This window comes from Mustela erminea, chromosome 1 (genome assembly GCF_009829155.1).
Source record: "Mustela erminea isolate mMusErm1 chromosome 1, mMusErm1.Pri, whole genome shotgun sequence".
NCBI classification, from domain to species: domain Eukaryota; kingdom Metazoa; phylum Chordata; class Mammalia; order Carnivora; family Mustelidae; genus Mustela; species Mustela erminea.
The window spans coordinates 55,126,272-55,148,662 of NC_045614.1; the positions used below are offsets into that span (position 1 = coordinate 55,126,272).

The following is a 22,391-nucleotide window of genomic DNA, read 5'->3' on the forward strand; positions in this document are numbered from 1 at the left end:
GGGCTCTCTGCTCAGCAGGGAGCCTGCTTCCTCCTCTCTCTCTGCCTGCCTCTCTGTCTACTTGTGATCTCTGTCTGTCAAATAAATAAATAAAATCTTAAAATAAAATAAAATAAAGTTCATTGAGGATAAGTAGCAAGGGAGAGGGGCTGTCTCAGAGAAACGACATGTCGTTTGTCTCCCCATTTTCTGTCCTTCTAGGTGCTGTGAGAAGCCATCTTTCTGACTTCAAAAAACACCGAGCTGCCAGAATTGACCACTATGTTGTTGAAGTCAATAAATTAATAATCAGGTTAGAGAAGGTAAATTTTGTTGTTTTAAAACTTTTTTTTACTGCAAGTATAAATTGGGAGAAAAAAAAGTTGTATTTCTGCAGTTTGTATCACGTGTGTTGTATGTATTTGATGCTGGCAGAGAAATGCCCCACCTTGAGCCCACCTAGAGAGGCGCAGACAGTGGTAGACATGGTAGACAGTTGTAGCCTGAGCTGGTTTTACTGTAGGAGATGGCCCAGGTTGACAGACTTACCACACATCCAGCTTTCCTTTTCCTTCCTCTGAAGCCCACTTGGCTGCTAGAAAACCTTTCTACCTTCAAATTATTTCCTCTCTTGGGTGTCCAAAGTATAGTCATGCAGTGGGGCCTGTGTTTACTCAATAACAAACAGAAGCTGGTGACAGGGTCTTTGAGGGGTACTCATCCATGGTCAGCATTCAGTGTGGGAACATCTAGATTGGGCCTTCTTGTCCTGTGGTACCAGAGTGTGTCTTCAATACCCACAATCACTCCATTCTACTTTGACCCTAGAAATGCTTGTTGTGTATAACCTGGATTGTATGGTGGGTATGGTAGCAACTGTGGGTATAGTTCTTGATGCGTACTTTGTAGGGCAGAAATAAATTGCCAGTTTCATGGTCCAGGAGGACCATGGAGAATCAGGAGTTCCCCATTGCTTTCAGTTGCCACACCTATCACATCCTTGCTACCCCTGGTTCTTGCTTAAATGGAGAACTGACACTAAAAAGTGGGAATCAGATCATGGGGAAGGGAGCTGCCTTCTAGATGCAAAGCTAATACTCTGTCCAATGTGAAGTTGCTTTCGTGACTTGGTGGGGTTGGGGATGACAGAAGAGACTTAAAAAATGAAGACGTATGAATTCCTGCTTGATGCTTCTTGCCTGTGAAAAGTTTGACATCACCTGTTTAATTCCATTTGGCACTGTTTTCTCCTTGTCAGCTCACTGCCTTTGATAGAACAAATACCGAGTCCGCTAAGATACGAGGTAACTCTAGAGTTTTGCTCACATTTATTCTATTTATCTTTCTCCCTGACCAAACCTCTTTTTCAAATGGCTAGCTTTTCTGTTTGCTTGATTTTTGTTTTGTTCTTCCCAAAGCAATAGAAAAGTCAGTGGTGCCTTGGGTCAATGACCAGGATGTCCCTTTCTGTCCAGACTGTGGGAATAAGTTCAGCATCCGTAACCGCCGCCACCACTGCCGCCTTTGTGGGTCTATTATGTGCAAGAAATGTATGGAGCTCATCAGCCTCCCTTTTGCAAGTAGGTAACATGGATGCAGGGCCCTGGACCCTGATCTTCTTGTGACTAGTTTGCTTGCTGATCACTAATGGGTGATTTTTTTAATGTTTTTGTTTAAGTGAATGTCCCAAGGGCTCTTCATTCATTTATTGATTCCATGAGGCCTGCTATAGGTAGTGGTGGGTAACAAGGGCTGGCAAACTTTTTCTGTAAAAGAGCAGATAGTAAGTATTTTAAGCTTTATGTGCTACAGATGGTTTCTATGACATTTCTTCTTCCTTTTTTAAACAACCTTTTAAAATAACCTTTGAAAAAGGTTTTAAACAACCTTTTAAAAACCATATTTATCTCTAGGGCCATACAAAAGCAGGCTGGAGTTGGTTTACAGGTCATGTTTGCCCACCTATGGATTATAAGGCATTGTCCATTCCTGCAAAAGGTCTAGCATCTAGCAGAGGATACAGACTTACAAATAATTGCTTTATAAAGAGATAAGTACTGTGAGAGAAGTTGCATCAGACACCCAGGAGAGCTGACCAAATCATTGTCAGCTCTGCTTGGAAGTGGCAGCGAGGCTTTGAGAGGAGACTATAAGAAAGAGTCTTAGAAAATGAGCAGCAGGCTAGTCCTTTCCTTTGAAATAAAAGTCACAGTTTATTGTCATATAGAACAGACTGTAACATCATAATATGAGAGACACTGAGTGCTGAAGGAATCAAGAGTGTGGATGCTCCGGTTTGGGAGGTGATGTTTGAGAAGAGCCTAAAAGACAGCCAGGATTTCAAAGAGGTAGGGCAGGAGAGATCCTGGGTAGAGTGCAGAGTAGGAGCGAAGCTGTGGGAGGGCCCTGGGGGAAGGTTGGTAGATGAGCAGGATAGAATAGTTGGGGGAGTGTAGAGGACATGTTTGAGAATTATGCAGATGGTGACTACAAGGTTAGGTGGAACCAGAGGGTCTAAAACTTTGAGTCTTATGTGGTTAAAAGTTGCTAAACGTGATCTCATGGGCTTTAGGCCAATTCTGGGATATTTGGGGTAGTTTCGCAGTCCTGAGGAGTTTTGCTGACTCTGTTTCTGCTGTTGGCTACAGATCATCTGGACAACGTGGGATAGAAGGAGGTGCTTCCTCTGTCCAGTTCTGACATCCAGCAGGCACACATTACCTTGATAACCTTCCCTTTCTCCCTGAGACTGACTTTCTGTCTTACCTGAGACTTCATAAGCAATGCTTTTGAAACACTATTCACTTTTCTTATCTTGCTAATTAACATCTACTGGGCCGCTGCTGTGGGATAGCCCTGTTGGTTATATTGGGGTACAAGTATGAATAAGACAGTTCCTACCCTCCCAGAGTCACAGATTCATAGAGCAGCTCTGGGTATACAAAGAATTGTTATACAGGGAGAAAAGCAGAAAGTGCTCCAAGAGGGATGACATGGTAGGACCTGATAGGAAGGGCATATTGTTTTTGCCTCAAGGAATAGAGTAGGGCTTCTGGAAGCTGAGCTTTGGAAGGGGTAGGAGTCAGATGTTTGGGAGTGGGGAAGTCTGTCAGGATAGTCTGGGCAGAAAGTAGATTGTGTTGGGTCAGGTTAGGAATGGGCCTCAGAGCCTCAAGGAGAGACCTTCCTTGGCTGTCTGTCTTGTTCCTGGCTGGCAGTGGGAGTCCCTCCCACCAGAGCCTGACCTTGGGAAAGCAAAGGTGTGGTGCTTCTTGCCCATAGACACAGCCTGGATCAGTGCCTGTGGCCCCTCCTCTGTTATCTGGATCAGCTCCTGTGGCCTCCCCTCTGTTGTGAGCAGTGGGGTGATTGGAGGCTGCAGGCTCACTGCCAACTGTCTTGTGTTGTGCTTTACAGACAAGCTCACCAGTGCCAGCAAAGATTCCCTGAGCACCCACACCAGCCCCAGTCAGTCACCTAACAGTGTCCATGGCTCCCGCCGGGGCAGTATCAGCAGCGTGAGCAGTGTAAGCTCCGTCCTGGATGAAAAGGATGACGACCGGATCCGCTGCTGTACACACTGCAAGGACACGCTGCTTAAGAGAGAGCAGCAGATTGATGAGAAGGAGCACACCCCCGACATTGTAAAGCTCTATGAGGTGACTCACTATGCGTGGTCCTGGGTCTGATTCGAGATGCAGATTTGCCTGTTGATTTTGTACACGCCTGCATATTTTGGAGAATGCTTTGGGAAGTCGTTCCTTTGAATCATTTTTAGTTTCTGCTAAAGGGCCTTGGTATGGTTTCCTAGCCAGGGTTATGGGTGATTCACAGAGTCATCCTGGGTATGTTGCAATAACCTTGTTCCATCACCCTTCCTTGCCCACTTGAAAGCAGGAGGTTGGAGACTTTGGTGGCCCAGGGGCAAGAGGAGGAAGGATGGTTGCCATGCTGTGTGGACAGGGTTTGTGGGTGAGGGGTAGTGGAGCTGGAGCAGGTATGAACAGTGGGCCAGAAGAGTCCTGAGAAACTCACTTGGGAGCTTCAGGCTTTATAGGTTTGAGTGACTGCCCATGGGCAGAGAGCTTCCCTTTTAAGTCCATTCAAATGCCTCTGCTGTCATTATCACCAGCAATCCCAAAACACTTTCGGTAGATGCACACTTTGAAAGAGAGGAACATATGCCATGCAAAAATGGGATTCAGAGTCAGACAGGGCATGAGTCTGCCTTAGTCTCCCAGTGGCCAGGGGGACCTGCAGGCTGAGAAGGATTAGCCAGCTGGAGGTTTCATAGGCAGGTGACTGGAGATGGGAAGGGGAGATAAGCTTGGCGGAGGTAGCAGCTCGTGTAGAACCCTGAACAGAAGAGCGCCCAGGCCTTCCTCCACTTCCAGTGGGGCCACATCGTGAGAAAGTCATCCCAAATTGAAAACATCAGAAGTCGAAAGTACCTTTAATACACCAAACCCCCCAGTGTGGGAGCCTGGCCTACACTAACCATGTTGGGAACACTGACATGGGCCTGCGGTTGGGCAGAATCCGCTAACACAAATATGTTTGATCACAAAGTGCCGAGAATATCATGTAACTTACTGGATACTGTGCTGAAAGTGAAAAAAAGTTGTAGGAGTACAGGATGGCTGTAAGGGTATTGGTGGCTGACCCTGTGATCACATGGCCTGGAGCTGTGGCCGCTGACACTGCCCAGCATCATGGGAAAGTGTACTGCATGTCGCTAGCCTGGGTAAAGAGCCATACTCAAAGTTCCAAGTACAGTTTCTATATTCGCCCATCACTTTTGCACTGTTTTGAAGTTGAAAAATCATGAACTCTAACCATTGTTAAGTTGGGGACCATCTGTATATTTGTCTGTTGATCACTGAGTGGTCACTCTTAGCAGATCTGTGGGTCATAATGGCCGCATTTCTGGAATCACCACAAAAATACTTAGACTACTAGAAATGGTGTTAATGAAACCCTGCCCTGAGCTACAGATGTAGCCATTATCCATCCTAAGTATGGAGTTCATGACCTGATAACTCATTTTTATAAATAGCCACCCTGTTTTTTCCTTCCTTCACTTCTTTTTTAAAGGTTTTATTTATTTATTTGACAAAGATCACAAACGGGGGAGTGGGAGAGAGAGAAGCAGGCTCTCTGCTGAATAGGGAGTCCGATCCAGGCCTTGATCCCAGGACCCTGGGATCATGACCTGAGCCAAAGGCAGATGTTTAAGCAACTGAGCCACCCAGGCATACCCTCCTTCCTTCATTTTTGAAGTGAGCCCTGGCAATGCCTTTTGCTAGTATCTTTCATCACCTGGCAGAGAAAGAATGTAGCGACCAATTCCTTTCCTCTGCCTTGGTAAACTCATTGGCTTGTGTCCTGGAAGGCTTTGCTCCCCGCAAAAACATCCTGTCAAAAGTTCTGCCCTCACTTCTTTCCTTCCTACAAGATTTACTGCTTGTAAAGGAGGTCTGTAAATCAGGAAATTGATAACAACAATAAAAATGAATAAGAAAACACTGCATATTTCCAACTATACATTAAAAAAAAATTTTTTTTTAAAGTAGACTCCACTCCCAATGTGGGGCTTGAACTCAAAATCCTGAGACTAATATTTGCGTGCTCTGAGCCAGCAGGCACCCTGGAAATTGTACATTTTAAATACATCTCTATTGATGCAGCATAACTTGTTTGTACCTTGAGAGCACCACTCACATCTTTTGTTTTGTCCTCAGAAATTACGACTTTGCATGGAGAAAGTTGACCAAAAAGCTCCTGAATACATCAGGATGGCAGCATCATTAAAGTAAGCTATTCCTCTGTTTTTCTAACTCAGTGATGACTGTGGGTACTTTTAGCATAGTTCCTCAGTAGCTGAAAATTACAATCTTAGTTCTGGCTGCTTTCCTTCTATAACCAACTGTGGGGAATCTTTGTCATGTTTGTATTTCTGTGTGGCACGTGTTACAGTCCTCGGTAGCCATGTTCAAGGGACCCCAGTTGTGATGGAGCAGGCTGGGGAGGGGCCTCAAGACAGTAGGCACTGGAGGTGAGCAGGGACAGTGCACCTCGTGTGCTGCCCCGGAGATTACTGCTTCAGGCTGGCACCAGGCGTCAGGGCTTAGAGCAGGCATTTCCTTTAGAGCACCGGTTGACACACTTTGGCCCATGGGCCAAAACTAGCCTGCCACCTGTTTCTTTTTTTAACTAAGATCTAATTTACACACCAAAAAATTAATAATAATTTATGCACCCTTTTCATGTGTACAGGTCAGTGGTTCCTCACAGAGTCATAAGACCATCATCACTGTCCAAACCATTTTTATCATCCAGAGAAAGCCCACCCCTGTTAGTAGTCACAGCATATTTCCCTCTCCCTGGCAACCACTGGTCTGCTTTCTGTCTATGGACGTGCCTCTTTGGGACATTTCGTATAAATACATAATTCTTCTTGTCTGGCTTCTTTCACATAGTGTAGTGTTTTCAGCATTCATCCTTGTGGCCCCATGTGTTAGGGTTCCATTCCGCTCATGCAAATGCAATGTATGGATACACAGCATTTTGTGTACCTGTTAGTCTGTTGATGAACATTTGGATTCTTCCACTTCTGGCTATTGGATTTATCCACTTCAGTAAATATTCCTATAAAAGGTTTTTATGGACGTATAATTCTATTTCATTTGGGTTTCTACCTAGGTGTAGAGTCGCTGGGTCATAATGGCAATTCTAGGTTTTAAACTTCTTGAGGCCCTGCCAGACTGTTTTCCAAGACGACTGCACCACTTTACATTTCTGCCAGCAATGCATGTGCTTTTCAGTTTCTCCATATCCTTGCCAACACTTGTTATTGCTTTTTCAAAAAAAATATTTAACTTATTTATTGGAGAGAATGAGACAGATAATGAGAGAGGACAGGAGCAGGGAGAAGCAGGCTACCCATCGAGCCCGGAGCCTGATGCGCGACTCGATCCCAGGACTCTGGGATCATGACCTGAGCCGAAGGCAGTCACCCAACCAGTCACCCAACTGAGCCACCCAGGCACCCTTTTTTCTTTTAATGAATAAAATTTTATTGGTGCATAGCCATGCCCATTTGTTTGACTGTAGCTGCAAACTGCAGCTTTGGCAGCAGAGTTGAATAGTTGTGTCAGGCACTCTCTGGCCTGCAAAGCTAAAAATATATATTATCTGGTCCTTTACAGAAAACATATGCTGACACTCTCTTAAGAGCATTGTTCCTTCTGCAGGTTAGTAGTACGTGAGCTAGAATTTGAAGTGCTACCACTAGAATCAGGTTACAGCAAGTCTTTTCCCAACCTGCAGAAAAGCATTTATGGGATCCAGTGCTTTCCATGTGAGGATTATCTGCCTTTGTCTTTAGCCTGTATTACCCACCTGCCACCTTTGTAGTGATGCATGTGGAGTTAAATGTGTATTGTTTTTTTTTTTTTTTAAAGATTTTATGTATTTATTAGAGAGAGAGCAAGAGACAGAGCACAAGCAGGGGGAGAAGCAGGCTCCTTGCTGAGCGGGGAACACAGTGTGGGACTTGATCCTGGGACCCCAGGATCATGACCTGAGCCAAAGGCAGATGCCCAACCAACTGAGCCACCCAGCCGCCTTAAATATGTCTTGTTTAGAGCAAACCTGTATTTTTAGTTGCCCATTTGCTGTGGCAGTGTGTTATATTGTCTCCATAAAACAAAGCTTGGGGCTCCTGACTGGCTCAGTCAGTAGATCATGGGACTCTCAATCTCAGGGTTGTGAGTTCAAGCCCCATGATGGGCATGGGTCCTACTTAAAAACAAAAAACACAAAGCTTGGCTTTTCCTTCATGATGTCAGTGACCACATTCTAAGTCTATTGTGTGGATCTCACATGAAAAGAAAACAAACTTTTTCATTTACATAGTCCTTAAGGGTCTTATGAGTCAGTAAATGTCTGACTTACAAAGTATGAGCAACTAAACCCAGTTGGTTTGTGCCAAACACACCCCTTCTCTTGTATGTCTCCCTGCCTCTACTCTTGTTCTGGGGCTCTTCCTGTTCCTGTTCCTTCCCCCAGTGTGTGCCAGCCCATGGGGAGGGGAAAGAAGGAAGGGAATAGAAAAGAAGTAGAGAAACCATTGTGGACCACCACCATTTCCTCCAGTCCTAGCAACTGGGCGTCTGCAGCCCCTGGCAGCAGACAGTATAAGGCGAGGACACCTCTTTCTCCAGCCCTCCCAGCCACCACAGTCCTAGGGCCTCTCTTCTCTTACATTTGTACCTTCTCTGCCCCATTCTTCCTCTTTTCATTCCAAGAGCACTAGTTCTGAAGAAAAGGAGGAAAGGACACATTTTCTTTTCTACCTGCAGTTCACTGAGCAATAATTTTGATTAGTGAAGCATATAGCCTCCCTATGGGTAGGTTGGGAGAAGCAGCTCAAGTAATTCTGATATCTGCCTCCCCTAAATGGAGTATCCTTGGCTTGGAGCACCTATCTCATGCTCTTTTCCTACCTGGAACGTACAGGAATCAACACCTCTCCTCCCACCTGTGCCCACTGGTTTGAAATTAGAGCAGGACTATCTTCTTCCTGGATGTAAGCAAGGAGAACTGTGTTCCTGGCAGTCATGAGCTGGCACTCAACTTTCCCTCAATACGTCGTTCCCCCGGGGGTTCCTTCCTCTGAGTCTCTTGTTTTTCTTGCTTTGTGCCTCAGACACAGCTGTGGGTCACTGGGCCTCCCCATCCAGCTGGGAAACTACCATTGCTGAGCACATTTCCAGATGTCTAACTCCTACTCGTTCTCCAAAGACTGGTTCTAAAGGGCTTTAAGCTCATTTTACTCCCTCATTCATTCAGTGGATATTTACTGAACGCTAGTTGTATGCCAAGTACTATTTTAGGTACAGGGGCTGTAGCAATGAGCAGTGAAGGCCGTGTCTGCTGCCCTGGTGCTTCATTACCATGGGAGCACAGCCATAAGTGAGTGAACAAATCATGAGCAAGATAACCAGACGTGATAGGTGCCCTGTGGGGAATACGTTTGGTCCACGTGACTGAGACAGGTAGGGGTGGGGGCGGTGCTTTCAGATTTGAGCCAACCTTGTTATTTTCCATGGGACTTGAAGATATCAAGACAAAGTGCAAGTATTCCCAATTCTGCTCTGATGTTCTTTTTGCAAACTGTGCAGTTTGAGATGATGAAACCACCTTATTGGATCCTCCAATTATAGCACACACCGAGATTTTTCCAGCTAGGGCAGGTCAGCACAGCAGCCCTTTCTGCTTATTTAACTTAAATTGCTGCTGCCTCAGGATGGGAGCCGAGTGGCCGTTGCTGGGGCTGCATTAACAGCTGCAAGATCTTCTGAAGTCATTTTCTTTTCAGTGAGCACTGATGCAACTTGGCCATGTGCTAGTCACTGAGGCTAAAAATAAGCCATCATAACTGCACTTGCATTTCAGGCCTGACAGAGTGAAACCTTTGTAAACAAACAGTTCTTAGATCCCATAATAACTGCTATTGTTCCTCTGAGTTAAGTGGAATGAAGCCACTTTGCCCTTCCCTGCAGTCCCCTGCTCCACCCTTGGCAGTTATCCCCTATCTCCTCCCTGCTTTATTTGGTGTCCACGTGCCTTTCTCATGTGGGGAGCAATTGTTCATGAGGCCCAGGAGTGTTGACAACTGATACAGTGCCATGCTGGGTATGGCTAGATGTTGGGGATTCCTTGGTCAGCTTTCTCGTTATTCGTGTTCTCCCTGGGGATAGTCTTTGAGTGAGAAAAGCCCACTGCTTTCTCCTCGGATGCAGGGTAACCTTATTTAGTAAGCCACTTCTTATGTCTTACTAGGTATGATGAAATTGTTCAGGGAAAGTAGGCTGAAGTAGATTCATTTGCATTTATTTTGATGATGAGCATTAAGAGCTAGTCCTTAAAGGCCTAGGCACAAATCTGTCCCCGTGGCGTCTGCAAATTAAAAACAGCTTCCAGTTGATTAGCACTTAAAGGAATGAGCCCTGCATTATGTACAAGAGTGTGAAATAATACCACTTGGAGAGAATTAGCTGTTTCTTCTTTTGTAAGACCCTAAACCTTTAGAGCCCTTTTCCACACCACTCTCTAGTCACCATGGTGAAACTTGAATGAAACATTTCCATGATTTTTCTTTAGTGCTGGGGAGACAACCTACAATCTGGAACATGCTGGTGACCTTCGAGTGGAAGTGCAGAAAGTATACGAACTCATAGATGCTTTAAGGTGAGACCTGTGAGGTGATGTCTGACTTGCTACCTTGAGTGGAGGAAGTGCTGCTTCAGTGAGGGGGTGGGTGGCTGGCAGTACCCAGAGTCCTGGTGACAGGGCGTAGGTGTGAGGAGCAGGCTGAGGTAGTGCCCGCTCTGGGACGCAACACATTTCAGTAACTTGGTTTAGGTTTCTGATGTTCATTAATATTAGAGAAATAGGAACTGATTATTGACACCATCTTTATATCAGCCATTGGTTGTATCCACATCTCATTTATTCAGTCAAATTTAGCTGGTGCAGTAGGCATTACTACCCTTACTTTGTAGTTGGGAAGATGCATCACAACTGGCAAAGCCATGGAGCCAGGATAGAAACCCAGATTCTTTCTTCAAGTCAAGAGCTGCCTTTTAACCATGGACTGGCTGTTGAGGTTAAATGAGCTTTTTGAGGTGTAGACAGTATAGTGATTCAGAGGGAGAACTGAGATGAAGAAGCCTTGCTCGTCCATCTCTACAGGACTGAACATATAATTTGTGGGACCTAGTGCAAAATGAAAACACAAGTCCTGGTCAGAATTATTAAGAATTTCAAGATACAGGTCTCAAAGTGGCTGCAGCCTCCTGCTGCCCAGTGTTGCCCCCAGCATGGTCTACAAACCCCCTGGCCCAGTTTGAGCTTGTGTACCAGCCTGGCAAAGCCAGTTGCTTCCTGCCTTCCCCACCTCAACCCAATCCAGAGGCCCAGGGGAGTGTCCCTCACTGACCCCTCAGGGCCTACTCCCTTAAAAAAAAAAAAAAAAAAAGGAATTTTAAGATAGTAACACCGGAATATTAAACCAGGCATGGTCACTTACCCATGAAGTTGGTGAACTCACCATGAACTGACTGCATGTGTGGTAAGTTCCTCAGTGGCTGAGTAATGGTTAGATACCCCAATGCTGTGTCAGGAGCCTTAGCTAGGACCAGAGGGTAAGGAATGGACTTTGCCTTCAAGGACATTCCATGGGAGTCTTTAACCCACTTCCTCCATGGACGGTCCTGGCACAAAAGCCCTGCAACTCAGAGATTTCACCCTTTTCTGGGGCTGGCAGCGCCTGTTACATTGATGTGTTTGTCCTGATTCAGTAAGAAGATCTTAACCTTAGGCTTGAACCAGGACCCTCCACCACATCCAAACACTTTGCGGCTGCAGAGGATGATCAGATACTCAGCTACACTTTTTGTGCAGGTAAAGCATCTTGTGGTGTCAGAAACGGCTCATTTGCTTCCCCTGCTTTTCTGCCTCTCAGAAGGCAGATCATGCCAATGGTTTGTTCTCTATTTGTACCTTTATTATTTTTTAAAATTGTAAATATAATTATGCCAGATTTAGAGAAAAATCTGGACTACAGAGAAAAATTAAAACTTCTTAATTCTATGTCCTTAATACCATCACATATCATTCTGGTATATTTTCCTCTTTTTTTTCATTTGTATTCGTTATATAAAGTAGTTATGATTAGTGCATATTTACAAATTTATGTCTTTTTAACACTGAATTTTATATCATAAACACTTCTTACATAGTCTTTATTTAAACAGTTACTGTTTGGGGCGCCTGGGTGGCTCAGTTGTTAAGCATCTGCCTTTGGCTCAGGTCATGATCCCTGGGTCCTGGGATCGAGCCCCACATCGGACTCCCTGCTCAGCAGAAACCTGGCTTCTCCCTTTCCCACTCCCCCGCTCATGTTCCCCTCTCTCATTGTTTCTCTCTGTCAAATAAATAAATAATTTTTAAAAACAAACAAAATAAACAGTTACTGCTTGAATGGCTGTAGAATATGACTTTCTGTGCACCATCCTTTAATTATTCCCCTTTCATTGGTCATCTGATAGATTCCTGCTTTTTCTGGTGTGACTGTAGCCTGACAGACATACTGATACATGCCATTTCTTCCTCAGGATAAGCTCCCAAGGGACTCTTCCTGGGCTATTCCTTGGGAGGAAACAGCTGATTGTTCATGGACAGACTAACCCTGGCTGGTTAGAGCTGAATTGCTTCTGTCTGGAACACCCTTTGGGAGAGCCACAGTGAACCATATCAGGGGCTTAATGACAGAGCAAGCTAGCGCAGCCCTGTTGTGTTGGTTTTCCAGCACCGTATTGCAGAGAATTAGGCCCCTTCTCCTTTTGACTAGTGTTGTGTTCAGCAGTCATTTGGTGAGTGCCTGCTGTCTAGCAAGCAATGTGATAGGTGCTGCGTGTCCTGCCACAAGCAAAAAGACATTCCTGTTCTCAAAAAGCTTTTTTTCTGGAAGGAGATAGACAAGAAACAACTATAACATATAGTTTATAAGATGGGGGGGAAGTGCTGTGGAGAAACATAGAGCAGGGAAGGGGTAGTGGGGGTGTGGAGCTCGGATGGGATCTTATAAACAGACTTCAGTAGGCTTATCTTCTTCCTAAAAGAATTTAAATACGAAACTGCCTGTGACTCCCTACAGGAAAAGCTTCTGGGTTTGATGTCACTGCCAACCAGAGAACAGTTTGAGGAACTGAAAAAGAAAAGGAAACAGGAAATTGAGAGGAAGAAGATCCTGGAGAGACAGGCAAGTGAAATACAGGGATGCTTGCAGCCTCTTGAGCCCAGAGGCTGCTCCAGACTCCCAAGTGGTCCTCTGTGAGATTGCTCTCCGGTTTGCATCTCTCTTCTGGTCTTTTCTGGCCTTTCCTCTATAGACTCAGAATAGTTGTTTTTCTTTCCAGGTCAGACCTATTTGTCTTTCAGAGATTCTGGTGATTTTCTCTCATCCAGAATACCATGGAGGGCTGTCAGTTCTTCCTGTAGCACAGGTTGCAGAGGACCCAGACACCAGGGAGCTCTTTGTAGAATGCTCTGGAATGTGCAACACTAAGCAAAATAATGTGTACATTTAACATTGTGTGAGATTCTAGTGTAGGTGAGTGATACTAGACCTCAGAGTAAGTTTAAGACAAGCATACAGCCAGTGTATCTAAGATTGAGAAAATCTTATCCCTTAACGTACTGTCACGAATTTATTTTTGAAAATCTGGCTCTGTCTCTTCTTTCCTCTAAAAAACAAAAAGTGTGATTTGACTTAGCAATTGGGTACCATAGTCCACAGGTGGGCATTGTGGAGTCTCATCACCCCAGGGACGGCAGAACTGTAGGAGTGGCTGATCGTGTGGCTTCTATTGGCCTGGTGACTGTGTTTCTTCTCTTTGGCTTTGGTGTCTCCCCAGGTTGACCTGGAATCCCAGCGACGGTTTGAGGAAAGGCAGAGTGACCTGGCGTCTCGTGCGGCCAATGGGGAGGTGGTGTCCCTTCAAGGGGGACCTGCCCCCCTGAGAAAGGCTGAGGGTTGGCTCCCACTGTCAGGAAGTCAGGGGCAGAGTGAAGACTCAGACCCCCTTCTCCAGCAGATCCACAACATCACATCATTTATTAGACAGGCCAAGGCTGCTGGGCGGACAGACGAAGTACGCACACTGCAGGAGAATCTGCGGCAGCTGCAGGATGAGTATGACCAGCAGCAGACAGAGAAGGCCATTGAGCTGTCCCGGAGGCAGGCTGAGGAGGAGGACCTGCAGCGGGAACAGCTGCAGAGGCTTTGTGAACGGGAGTGGGAACGAGAGCGAGAGCAGTTCCGGGCTGCGTCCTTACACACACGGACTCGGTCCCTGGACTTCCGAGAAATCAGGCCTTTTCAGCTGGAGCCTAGCAGGGAGCCTCCTACCCACCTTGCTTATGCTTTGGATCTAGGCTCTTCCTCGGTTCAGAGCAGTGCAGCCTTGGAGACGCCTTCGCCCATCACAGCTCTCGAGCCAGTCAGAGTGTGGTCTGGGCCTCCAGCCATCGGGCAAGAATCCTTCCCCCAGAGCATCATGTCACAGCAAAATGAGCTGGCCTCCCTGAACCCCTTCGATGAGGAAGACCCCTCTAGCCCCACAGCAGAGGGCACTACCAGCCCTCCTGCTACAGAGCCTTCCTTTGGCCCTTCAGCCTACATCCTCAAAGAATACAATCCTTTTGAGGAGGAAGAAGAGGAGGGTGTAGCAGGGAATCCTTTCACTAACCCAGATGGTCCAGCACCCAATCCCTTCGATGAGGAAGATGAGGATCCCCACCAGAGGCCCTCAAGCCCTCCTGTTCCTGGCAACCCCTTTGAGGAAGGTACCTGTACCAACCCCTTTGAGATGGACAGTGACAGTGAGCCCGAGGGCGAGGAGCCCATAGAGGAGGAGCTCCTCCTCCAGCAGATTGATAACATCAAGGCGTACATTTTTGATGCCAAGCAGTGTGGCCGCCTGGATGAGGTGGAAGTGCTGACAGAGAACCTGAGGGAGCTGAAGCGCACCCTGGCCAAACAGAAGGGGGGCACCCACTGACCCCACTGACTGTGGGCAGGGCATCTTTGGGCCCAGGGCCTGGCAGGAGCCTGTGGAGCAGGACGGGGCTGGTGGGCACGATGAGGGAGGAAGAAGGGGGACACCTAGGACGCACAGAGGTTAGGGCAGGGAATCTGCTGCTTCGTGCTATGCACTTGGAGGTTTTTTCCACTACAGTTGGATAATAAAGTAAAAACCAGAACAGGAAGAATCAGCATTCATGTGCTGTATTTCCTGTTTTTTTTTTTCTAATTTTTTTTTTTAATTGGGTTTTCCCTTTAGAAGGGATTTTAAATTTCATTACTGAGTGTAACGAAATGCAGTGTATTGGGGAGCCCTCATGGGTCCATTTGCTCCTGCCTCATCTTTGGTCTTTATGCAGTATTACAGGGCACTTTCTTTAGCCAAGACAGACAAGATGGATTCCTTTAAACCTTGCTCTGGTCTGAGAGAAGTCTGTGCCCCTTAGGCTGTGGGTTCTTTCACCTGGGACTTCCTCTGCCCTGCTGGGTACATCCCACCTGTGCAGCAGAAGGGGGAAGGTATTGCTATGAAGGTAGTTGTTGAGACCCAGGAGAGCCCAGCACCTCTTTTTAAGAGGGGGCGACGGGGTGATGTTCTACCAGGGCATTTCCCTGTCAGTTAAAGTCCTTGATTGTCTCTTTCAGGAAGTTAAACTTCGGTGCCAGGGGTATCACTGGGTCTGACCATGGTCTGTTTAGAAAATAGAAGTGGTGAACTTTTCAGTTGATGGAGGCAGTAGTACTAGGGAGAAGAGTGTCTACCCAGATGTTTCTCCTAATGACTAATGGAACAGTTGTCTGTCCCTGGAGAAACCTTCCTCTAGGACTTTGATGAAATTACTCTGACTTGGGCTTTTTCAGAGGGCCCAGTCTGTACTTTAGGATTAATAATCAGGAAGCTTTTGTGGAACATTGCCAGGAGAGTGGAGGCTTCCCTGAGTCAGAAGATAAAACGATTTTCAGGGCTAGTTGATCAGCCTTCTTCCCTTTTGGTTCACCCTGTGCTGACCTGGGGCACCAGTGAGGTTTTTCCTACCAATATTTAGTATTAAGAAATCAAAGTGTTTGAAGAGGCACAACACAGGAACATTCCAGTAGCACCACACCACTTGAACTCTTCATCAGTTAAGGGCAGAAAGGGAAATTGTTAATTTAGCTCTGGTGCTTTGGTTTACATAATCCTTAACTAATGTCTGACATCATGATACTCAAGTGTGCTCAGCTCTAGGTAGAGTTCCTGCGATTATGCTTTTTGATTAAAGAACAATAACTGACCACTAGTCACTTTATACCGCTTAACTAACTATGGGTCATACTTTGATTACTGGTGTGAAGGCTGAGATTCATTTTGTTACCTTCCGGAAAGACCCCTGTTGGTCTTGAGAACGTTAGAAGAACTGTGATGTAAAGGTAGTCTGTATTTTTGTTGACACTATTCACGTTTCTTTGGCATTTGTTGGATCTTTGGGCTGAATGAAAAGATCCTCCATAGGGGTGCGGGAATGGGATATGGGTGGAGGTTGTGTGGAGGACCCTTTGCATTGGGGTTCTGTTCACAAAGGAATGTGAGTGGATTACTAATGTCAACCAAGTTCCCAGCCTTGCTGATTGTTGTGTTTGGGAATTCGACAACCAGGTATCTAAAGTTTTGCCTGGTACAGGCAACTTTCTTCCTTCTCATGCCCTTCCTGTTGTCATTATGGAGGGTTTCATGGATGGCTGGTATGCTTCCTGCTGCTAGTCTGTCATTGCTCTCTGATCAAAGAGGATGACGCTCTCTGCACCAAAAAGCAGGTAGTTCTGGAAGCTAAATGCTGCTTTCCATCATAATTACTTTTCTTGTGAGAATATATCTCTTCATTAGCTAGTGATTTCTATTCAGACTAGTTTTCTGAACATACCCTTTTCCTGAAATCAACCCAGGTAGTAATCTGTAAGTAACTAAGAGCATTAAGAACCACACTTATACTTTATTTTTAAACTTAAAAAAAAAAAAAAACACTGAATATACTAAACCAAACTAAAACCTGATGTGACTGAATTCTTCCATGAATTCTTCCATTTAATTCTTCCATGGCTGTATTCTCCTATAATCATAGAGCTGACAGGAATTAGAATTCTCTATCCCTAACGTTTCCCAGAATTCACACAAGCACAAAGTTAGATTTACAGAGATGGGTTATCATTAGCATAGATAAAGATGGCCTATGAATTGCAACCACAGCTTCAAGTGCTTACCTCATGTGACTGTTTCACTCTTCCTGCAGTCCTTTGAGGCAAACAGGCATTGGCAGCTCTCCCTAGACCTAAGATCATGTATGGAATGTATGGAAGAGACTTTGGGAATTCAGGCATCAGATGAAGTTGGCTTTTCTTTTTTATGCCTTGTTTGTATTTTTCCATGTCTAATACACTAAGGACACTTACTTATTGTACTTGCAGTTCAATGTGTCTTTGCTGTTCAGATACTAAAGTGTACTTCTGAGTCATCATGTACCAGGTGGTGGGTTGGACATACATTGGCGTAATTAGGCCTTGGGACTCAAAGAGAAGCTGGTCTCTATCAGGTCACAGACTATGGTAGCAGATTGTCAGATTGTCATTTGACAATGACAGCTTGAGGGTCATTGTTTGCATGCACTACTCTGGGGCCTTGTATTAGAATCTTTTTAAAAAAAAATAAACTAACAAATGTTAGTGGTTGGGTGTATATGTGTATATGTGTATATGTGCACTCGTGTTGGAAGTGAGAATTACCAAATAACATCTCTATTCCTGCCTCTTTCTTGATCATCATCTGAATATCATAAGATAGCCCCAGCTCCTGTGTTAACTGTTAACCAGAGGTTAAGGCCTCTGGACAAAAGGTCACTAGGCTCTTAATGTGGTAAATGAGGGTTCCAGTTCTGCCCTTATCCCTAGTTATTCCTGCACTGTTGATCAGATGAATTATTTCATACAAGAATAGTGCGAGACCTTCTACAATCTCATCAACCTCATTTCAAGCTAGAAGAAACTAAGTCTCAGAGAGGTTGAGGACTCTTATGGCTGCCATTTGTGCCAGGCACTGTGCTAGCTTTTCACATATTCCCCCTTTAGCTCACCAGCAGGCCAGTGCAGTAGTTACTCAGGTATTTAGTTGGCAGAGAAACAGGTTGAGAGAGGTTAGCCTGGCCGGAGGTCACACAGCCAGTCAGTGGTAGAATAAGGATTTAAAGCCTGGGCTGCCTGACTCTCTGCTCTAAGTAGCAAGAAGGGTTCCACCTGGGCGTGCCCTAGCACTGTGGCCTGTGTTTTATATGGACACTCATGTTTCTAATGTGGGAAGGGACATTTCAGAAGTGCCTTTTGTGGACTTTAAGATCAAACCCTCTCTTGCCTGAAACTCTTCAGGAGCTCAGCATAGTTTTTAAAATACTTCAGAAAGTGGGGCGCCTGGGTGGCTCAGAGTAGGTTAAGCCTCTGCCTTCGGCTCAGGTCATGATCTCAGGGTCCTGGGATGGAGCCCTGCCTCTGGCTCTCTGCTCCGCCAGAGCCTGCTTCCCCCTCTCTGCCTGCCTGCTTGTGATCTCTCTCTCTCTCTCTCTGTCAAATAAATAAATAAAATCTTTAAAATAAAATACTTAAGAAAGGGGGAAATAAACACCCTATTTCTGAAAGGACTTCTGGTTTCAGCTCAGGCAGCAAGGAGTTTTGAAGTTGTCACTCCTGCCCTTACATCAAGAGAAAGGTGGACAAACAAAATCAATGACTGTCCTTGAATGCATCAGAGTGCTTGAGTGCAGGGCAAACTGCTGCCTTGCAATCTGGACAGTCCCCTGGAGCAGAAGCCACTGGAGCCAGAGCTGGTAGGAACACTGATGGAATGTGGGAGGCTGAGTGTTGATTAGCATCTGAGTAAGGAACTCTTGGGGGCCACAGCCCAAGGGACACCACACACCTTTATGGTTTTACCTCCAGGAACCCCACCTGTTTTTCACAGCTTATTGCTGAGAAAGATTCCCTGGTGGCTCTAGCAGGGGAAGGGGAAGAGTAATCTTCGTAAAATAAACTCTGAGCATTCCTCAGGGAAAAGATTTTATGAGCGTCTAATCCTACCCAGGGAAGGGTGTTTCTCCCACTCCCACTCCCTCTAGCCTTTCCATCTCATCTAAGTGGGGGGGAGGTAAGAGAAAACTTGTTTTTCTATATATTCCACGACTCAGCTTTTTTTTTTTTTTCTTTTGAAGATTTGTTTACTTTAGAGTGGGGAAGGGGGAGAGGGAAGGGGAGTCTCAAGCAGACTCTGCATGGAGCATGGAGCCTGAGACTGACTCAGATCACAACCTGAGCTGAAACCAACAGTGGGACGCTTAACTGACTGCACCACCTAGACGCCCCAACTCACACATATTGGCACTAAATGTTTGGGGTTTTTTTCCCCACACCAATTCTTTGACACGATCTGGGTGTCCTACAAATTCAACTCTGTTCCTACACTATTTATCTGGAGTTAGCATCTGATCCCACACATGAAGGGCTCCGCGCCACAAGACAGCCCCCTATACTTCGGATGCTAATGACAAGTCTAAGTCTCTGGTACTTCGAGCTGACAGGCTATAAGTCAGGGTTCCTACAAGCCTCTCCTTGAGTTTGATAATTTGCTATAATGGCTTGCTAGATTACTGGTTAATTATAAAAGAGTACAGTTGAGGAACAACCAGATGGAAGAGACGTGTAGGCGATATGGAATAAGGGGCATAGAGCTTCCATGCCCTCTGTGGGCACACGACTCTCCCTGAACTATCACTGAGGTATTCCTCCACCTACAAGCTCTCCCAACTCCTTTGGTTAGGGTATTTTTTTTTAAAAAGATTTTATTTATTTGACAGACAGAGATTACAAGTAGGCAGAGGAGCATGCAGAGAGAGGAGGAGAGCAGGCTCCCTGCCGAACAGAGAGCCCGATGCGGGGCTCGATCTCAGGACCCTGGGATCATGACCTGAGCTGAGAACAGGCTTTAACCCACTGAGTCACCCAGGTGCCCCTGGTTAGGGTATTTTTTAATGGAGGCTTCATTACATAGACATGATTGATTAAAATTACTGACCATTAGTGATTGACTCAACCTCCAGCTCCTTTCCCCTCCCCAGAGATCAGAGGTTAGGGGGCTGGGGCTTAAAATTCCAACTAATCATCTGTGGCAACCAATCCTTAAGGGGTTTCCAAAAGTCCCCTCATTTGCATTAGCTGGTGTGGGTAAAAGGGGCTTATTATGATAACCAAAATATACTCCTTTCATCTGTATCTCTCCAGAGCTATTTCAGGAACAGGGACAAAACCCAGGTATTATGACAAAAAAATGCTCCAGGGGACACCTGGATAGCTCAGTCAGTGGGGGATGTGACTCTTGACCCTGGGGTTGTGAGTTTCAGCCCCACATTGGGTATAGAGGTTACTTAAAAATAAAATCTTAAAAAAAAAAAAAATGCTACTATATTATCATAAGGGAAATTACAAGGGTTTCAGGAGCCCTAGCCAGGAGTCAGGAACAAAGGCATATATATATGTTTATATATATATACATATATATGTATACATATATGTATATATATGTATATGTATATATATGTGTATATATGTATGCATATGTGTATATATATATGTGTATATATGTATATATATGCATACACACACGTGTATATATATATAAAAATTATAATTCCACACAGTGAGATTAAGAAATATTTGTGAAGGTCACAGCCCAAAGACACACCCACTAAATACTGAGAGTTCATCAGAAGATTATAGAATGCGGGGCACCGCCTGGGTAGCTCAGGCTTAACAGTTAAACCTGTTAACTGTTTTAACCTCAGTTAAACAGGTGGCTCTGTTTAACCCCTTTTAACAGGGTTAAAGCCTCTGCCTTCAGCTCAGGTCATGATCCCAGGGTCCTGGGATGAGCCCTGCTTTGGGCTCTCTGCTAACTGGGGAGCCTCCTTCCCTTCCTCTCTGCCTGCCTCTCTGACTACTTGTGATCTCTGTCAAATAAATAAATAAATAAAATCTTTAAAAAAAAGATTATAGGATGCCCCCCCTAACACACAGCTTACCATCACACCAACAGAGCTCCAGTGTAGCAGTGGATTATAGCTGGAAGAACTTCAAGACACACACTCTCTGAGGAGTAACATCTAGGGAAGACCAAAGTCAAGAGGCAAGGCAAAAAGACACTAGAGGAATTTGAAGCCTCTGGGCCTACAACAATAGCAAACATTAAATACAACTCAACTCCTAGCCAGATTAACATAAATCCTCATTCTAGAATCTCATTTACCTAAGTTCCAGTTATTTGACACAGCCAATATTGTCTGGCCTTCAGCAAAAAATTACAAGCATGCTAAAAGGAAAAAAACACACACACACAGTTTAATGAGACACAGCAAGCATCAGACTTCTATGACACAGAAGTTGGAATTATCAGGACATTTAAAATAATTGATCAGGTGCACCTGGGTGGCTCAGTGGGTTAAACCTCTGCCTTCAGCTTGGGTCATGATCTCAGGGTCCTGGGATCGAACTCCGCATCAGGCTCTCTGCTCAGCAGGGAGCCTGCTTCTCCTTCTCTCTCTGCCTGCCTCTCTGCCTACTTGTGATCTCTCTCTTTGTCCAATAAATAAATAAAATCTTAAAAAAATAAAATAACTGATCAATATGTTAAGGGGTCTAATGATAAAAAGAAATAGTATGCAAGAACATATGAGTAATGTAAATGGAGAAAAGAAAACTCTTAGAAATAGTCAACAGGAAATGTTAGCAAATAAAAAACATTGTAACAAATGAAGAACACCTTTAAACACAACTGCAGAAAGAATCAGTGAGCTTGTAGATAGGTCAATACAAACTTCCCTAACTGAAATGCTGAGAGAAAAAAGAAAGAAAAACAAACCCAGAACAAAATATCCAAAAACAATATGACAATTTCAGAAGATGTATAACTGGAACACCAGAAGAAAAAAAGATGAAAGAAGAAATATTTTTTTTTAGAGATTTTATTTATCTGTTTGTCAGAGACAGAGAGAGAGTGAAAGCTGGGGGAGCAGCAGGCAGAGGGAGAAGCAGACTCCGTGCTAAGCAAGGAGCCCAGTGCGGGACTCCATTCTAAGGACTCTGGAATCATAACCTGAGAAGGCAGACGCTTATCTGATTGAGCCACCCAGGTGACCAGAGAAGAAATATTTGAGGTAACGATGGCTGAGAACCTTCCAAAATTAATGACAGACCCAGGAAGCTCAGAGTAGGATCAATATCAAGTAGGAAAAATAGAAAATAAATAAATAAATAAATAAATAAACAAATATATATATATATTTTAAAGATTTGTTTATTTGAGAGAAAATATGCATGGGGGAGGGCACAAGAAGAGGGAGAATCTCAAGCAGACTCCCCACTGAGCACCAAGCCCCATCCAGGGCTGGATCTCTGGACCCTGAGATGGTGACCTCAATCCAAACTGAGAAGCAGAGGCTTAACATTCCCAGCCACTCAGGCGTCCTATCTGTATGTAGTATATCTTATTCAAACTGTATAAACCAAAGATAGAGAAATTTTTGAAAGAAACCAGAAGAAAAAAAATTTACAGAGAAAACAAATACAAGAATTATAGCTGACTACTCCTCAGGAACATGCAAAAAAATTTTAAAGTGTTTAGGGCACCTGGGTGGCTCCGTGGGTTAAGCCTCTGCCTTCTGCACAGGTCATGATCCCAGGGTTCTGGGAT

The 22,391-nt window shown here is 44.9% G+C and overlaps 1 protein-coding gene across 4 annotated transcripts in view; it reads left to right on the forward strand.

The window, feature by feature from the left end:
* Window positions 1-17,329, forward strand: part of RBSN (rabenosyn, RAB effector) — a 29,014-nt gene extending 11,685 nt beyond the window's left edge. For 3 of the 4 annotated variants that reach the window (XM_032356841.1, XM_032356126.1, XM_032357703.1), the window contains 9 exons: window positions 202-302; window positions 1,238-1,283; window positions 1,398-1,559; window positions 3,397-3,638; window positions 5,721-5,791; window positions 10,147-10,233; window positions 11,346-11,448; window positions 12,704-12,808; window positions 13,464-17,329. In XM_032356841.1, the coding sequence (XP_032212732.1) occupies window positions 202-302; window positions 1,238-1,283; window positions 1,398-1,559; window positions 3,397-3,638; window positions 5,721-5,791; window positions 10,147-10,233; window positions 11,346-11,448; window positions 12,704-12,808; window positions 13,464-14,609 (2,063 nt within the window). In that variant the 3' untranslated portion in view covers window positions 14,610-17,329. Of the gene's footprint in view, window positions 1-201; window positions 303-1,237; window positions 1,284-1,397; window positions 1,560-3,396; window positions 3,639-5,720; window positions 5,792-10,146; window positions 10,234-11,345; window positions 11,449-12,703; window positions 12,809-13,463 lie in introns of those variants that run through there. The other variant, XM_032358543.1, reaches the window with a different exon arrangement.
* Window positions 17,330-22,391: the final 5,062 nt, after the last annotated feature.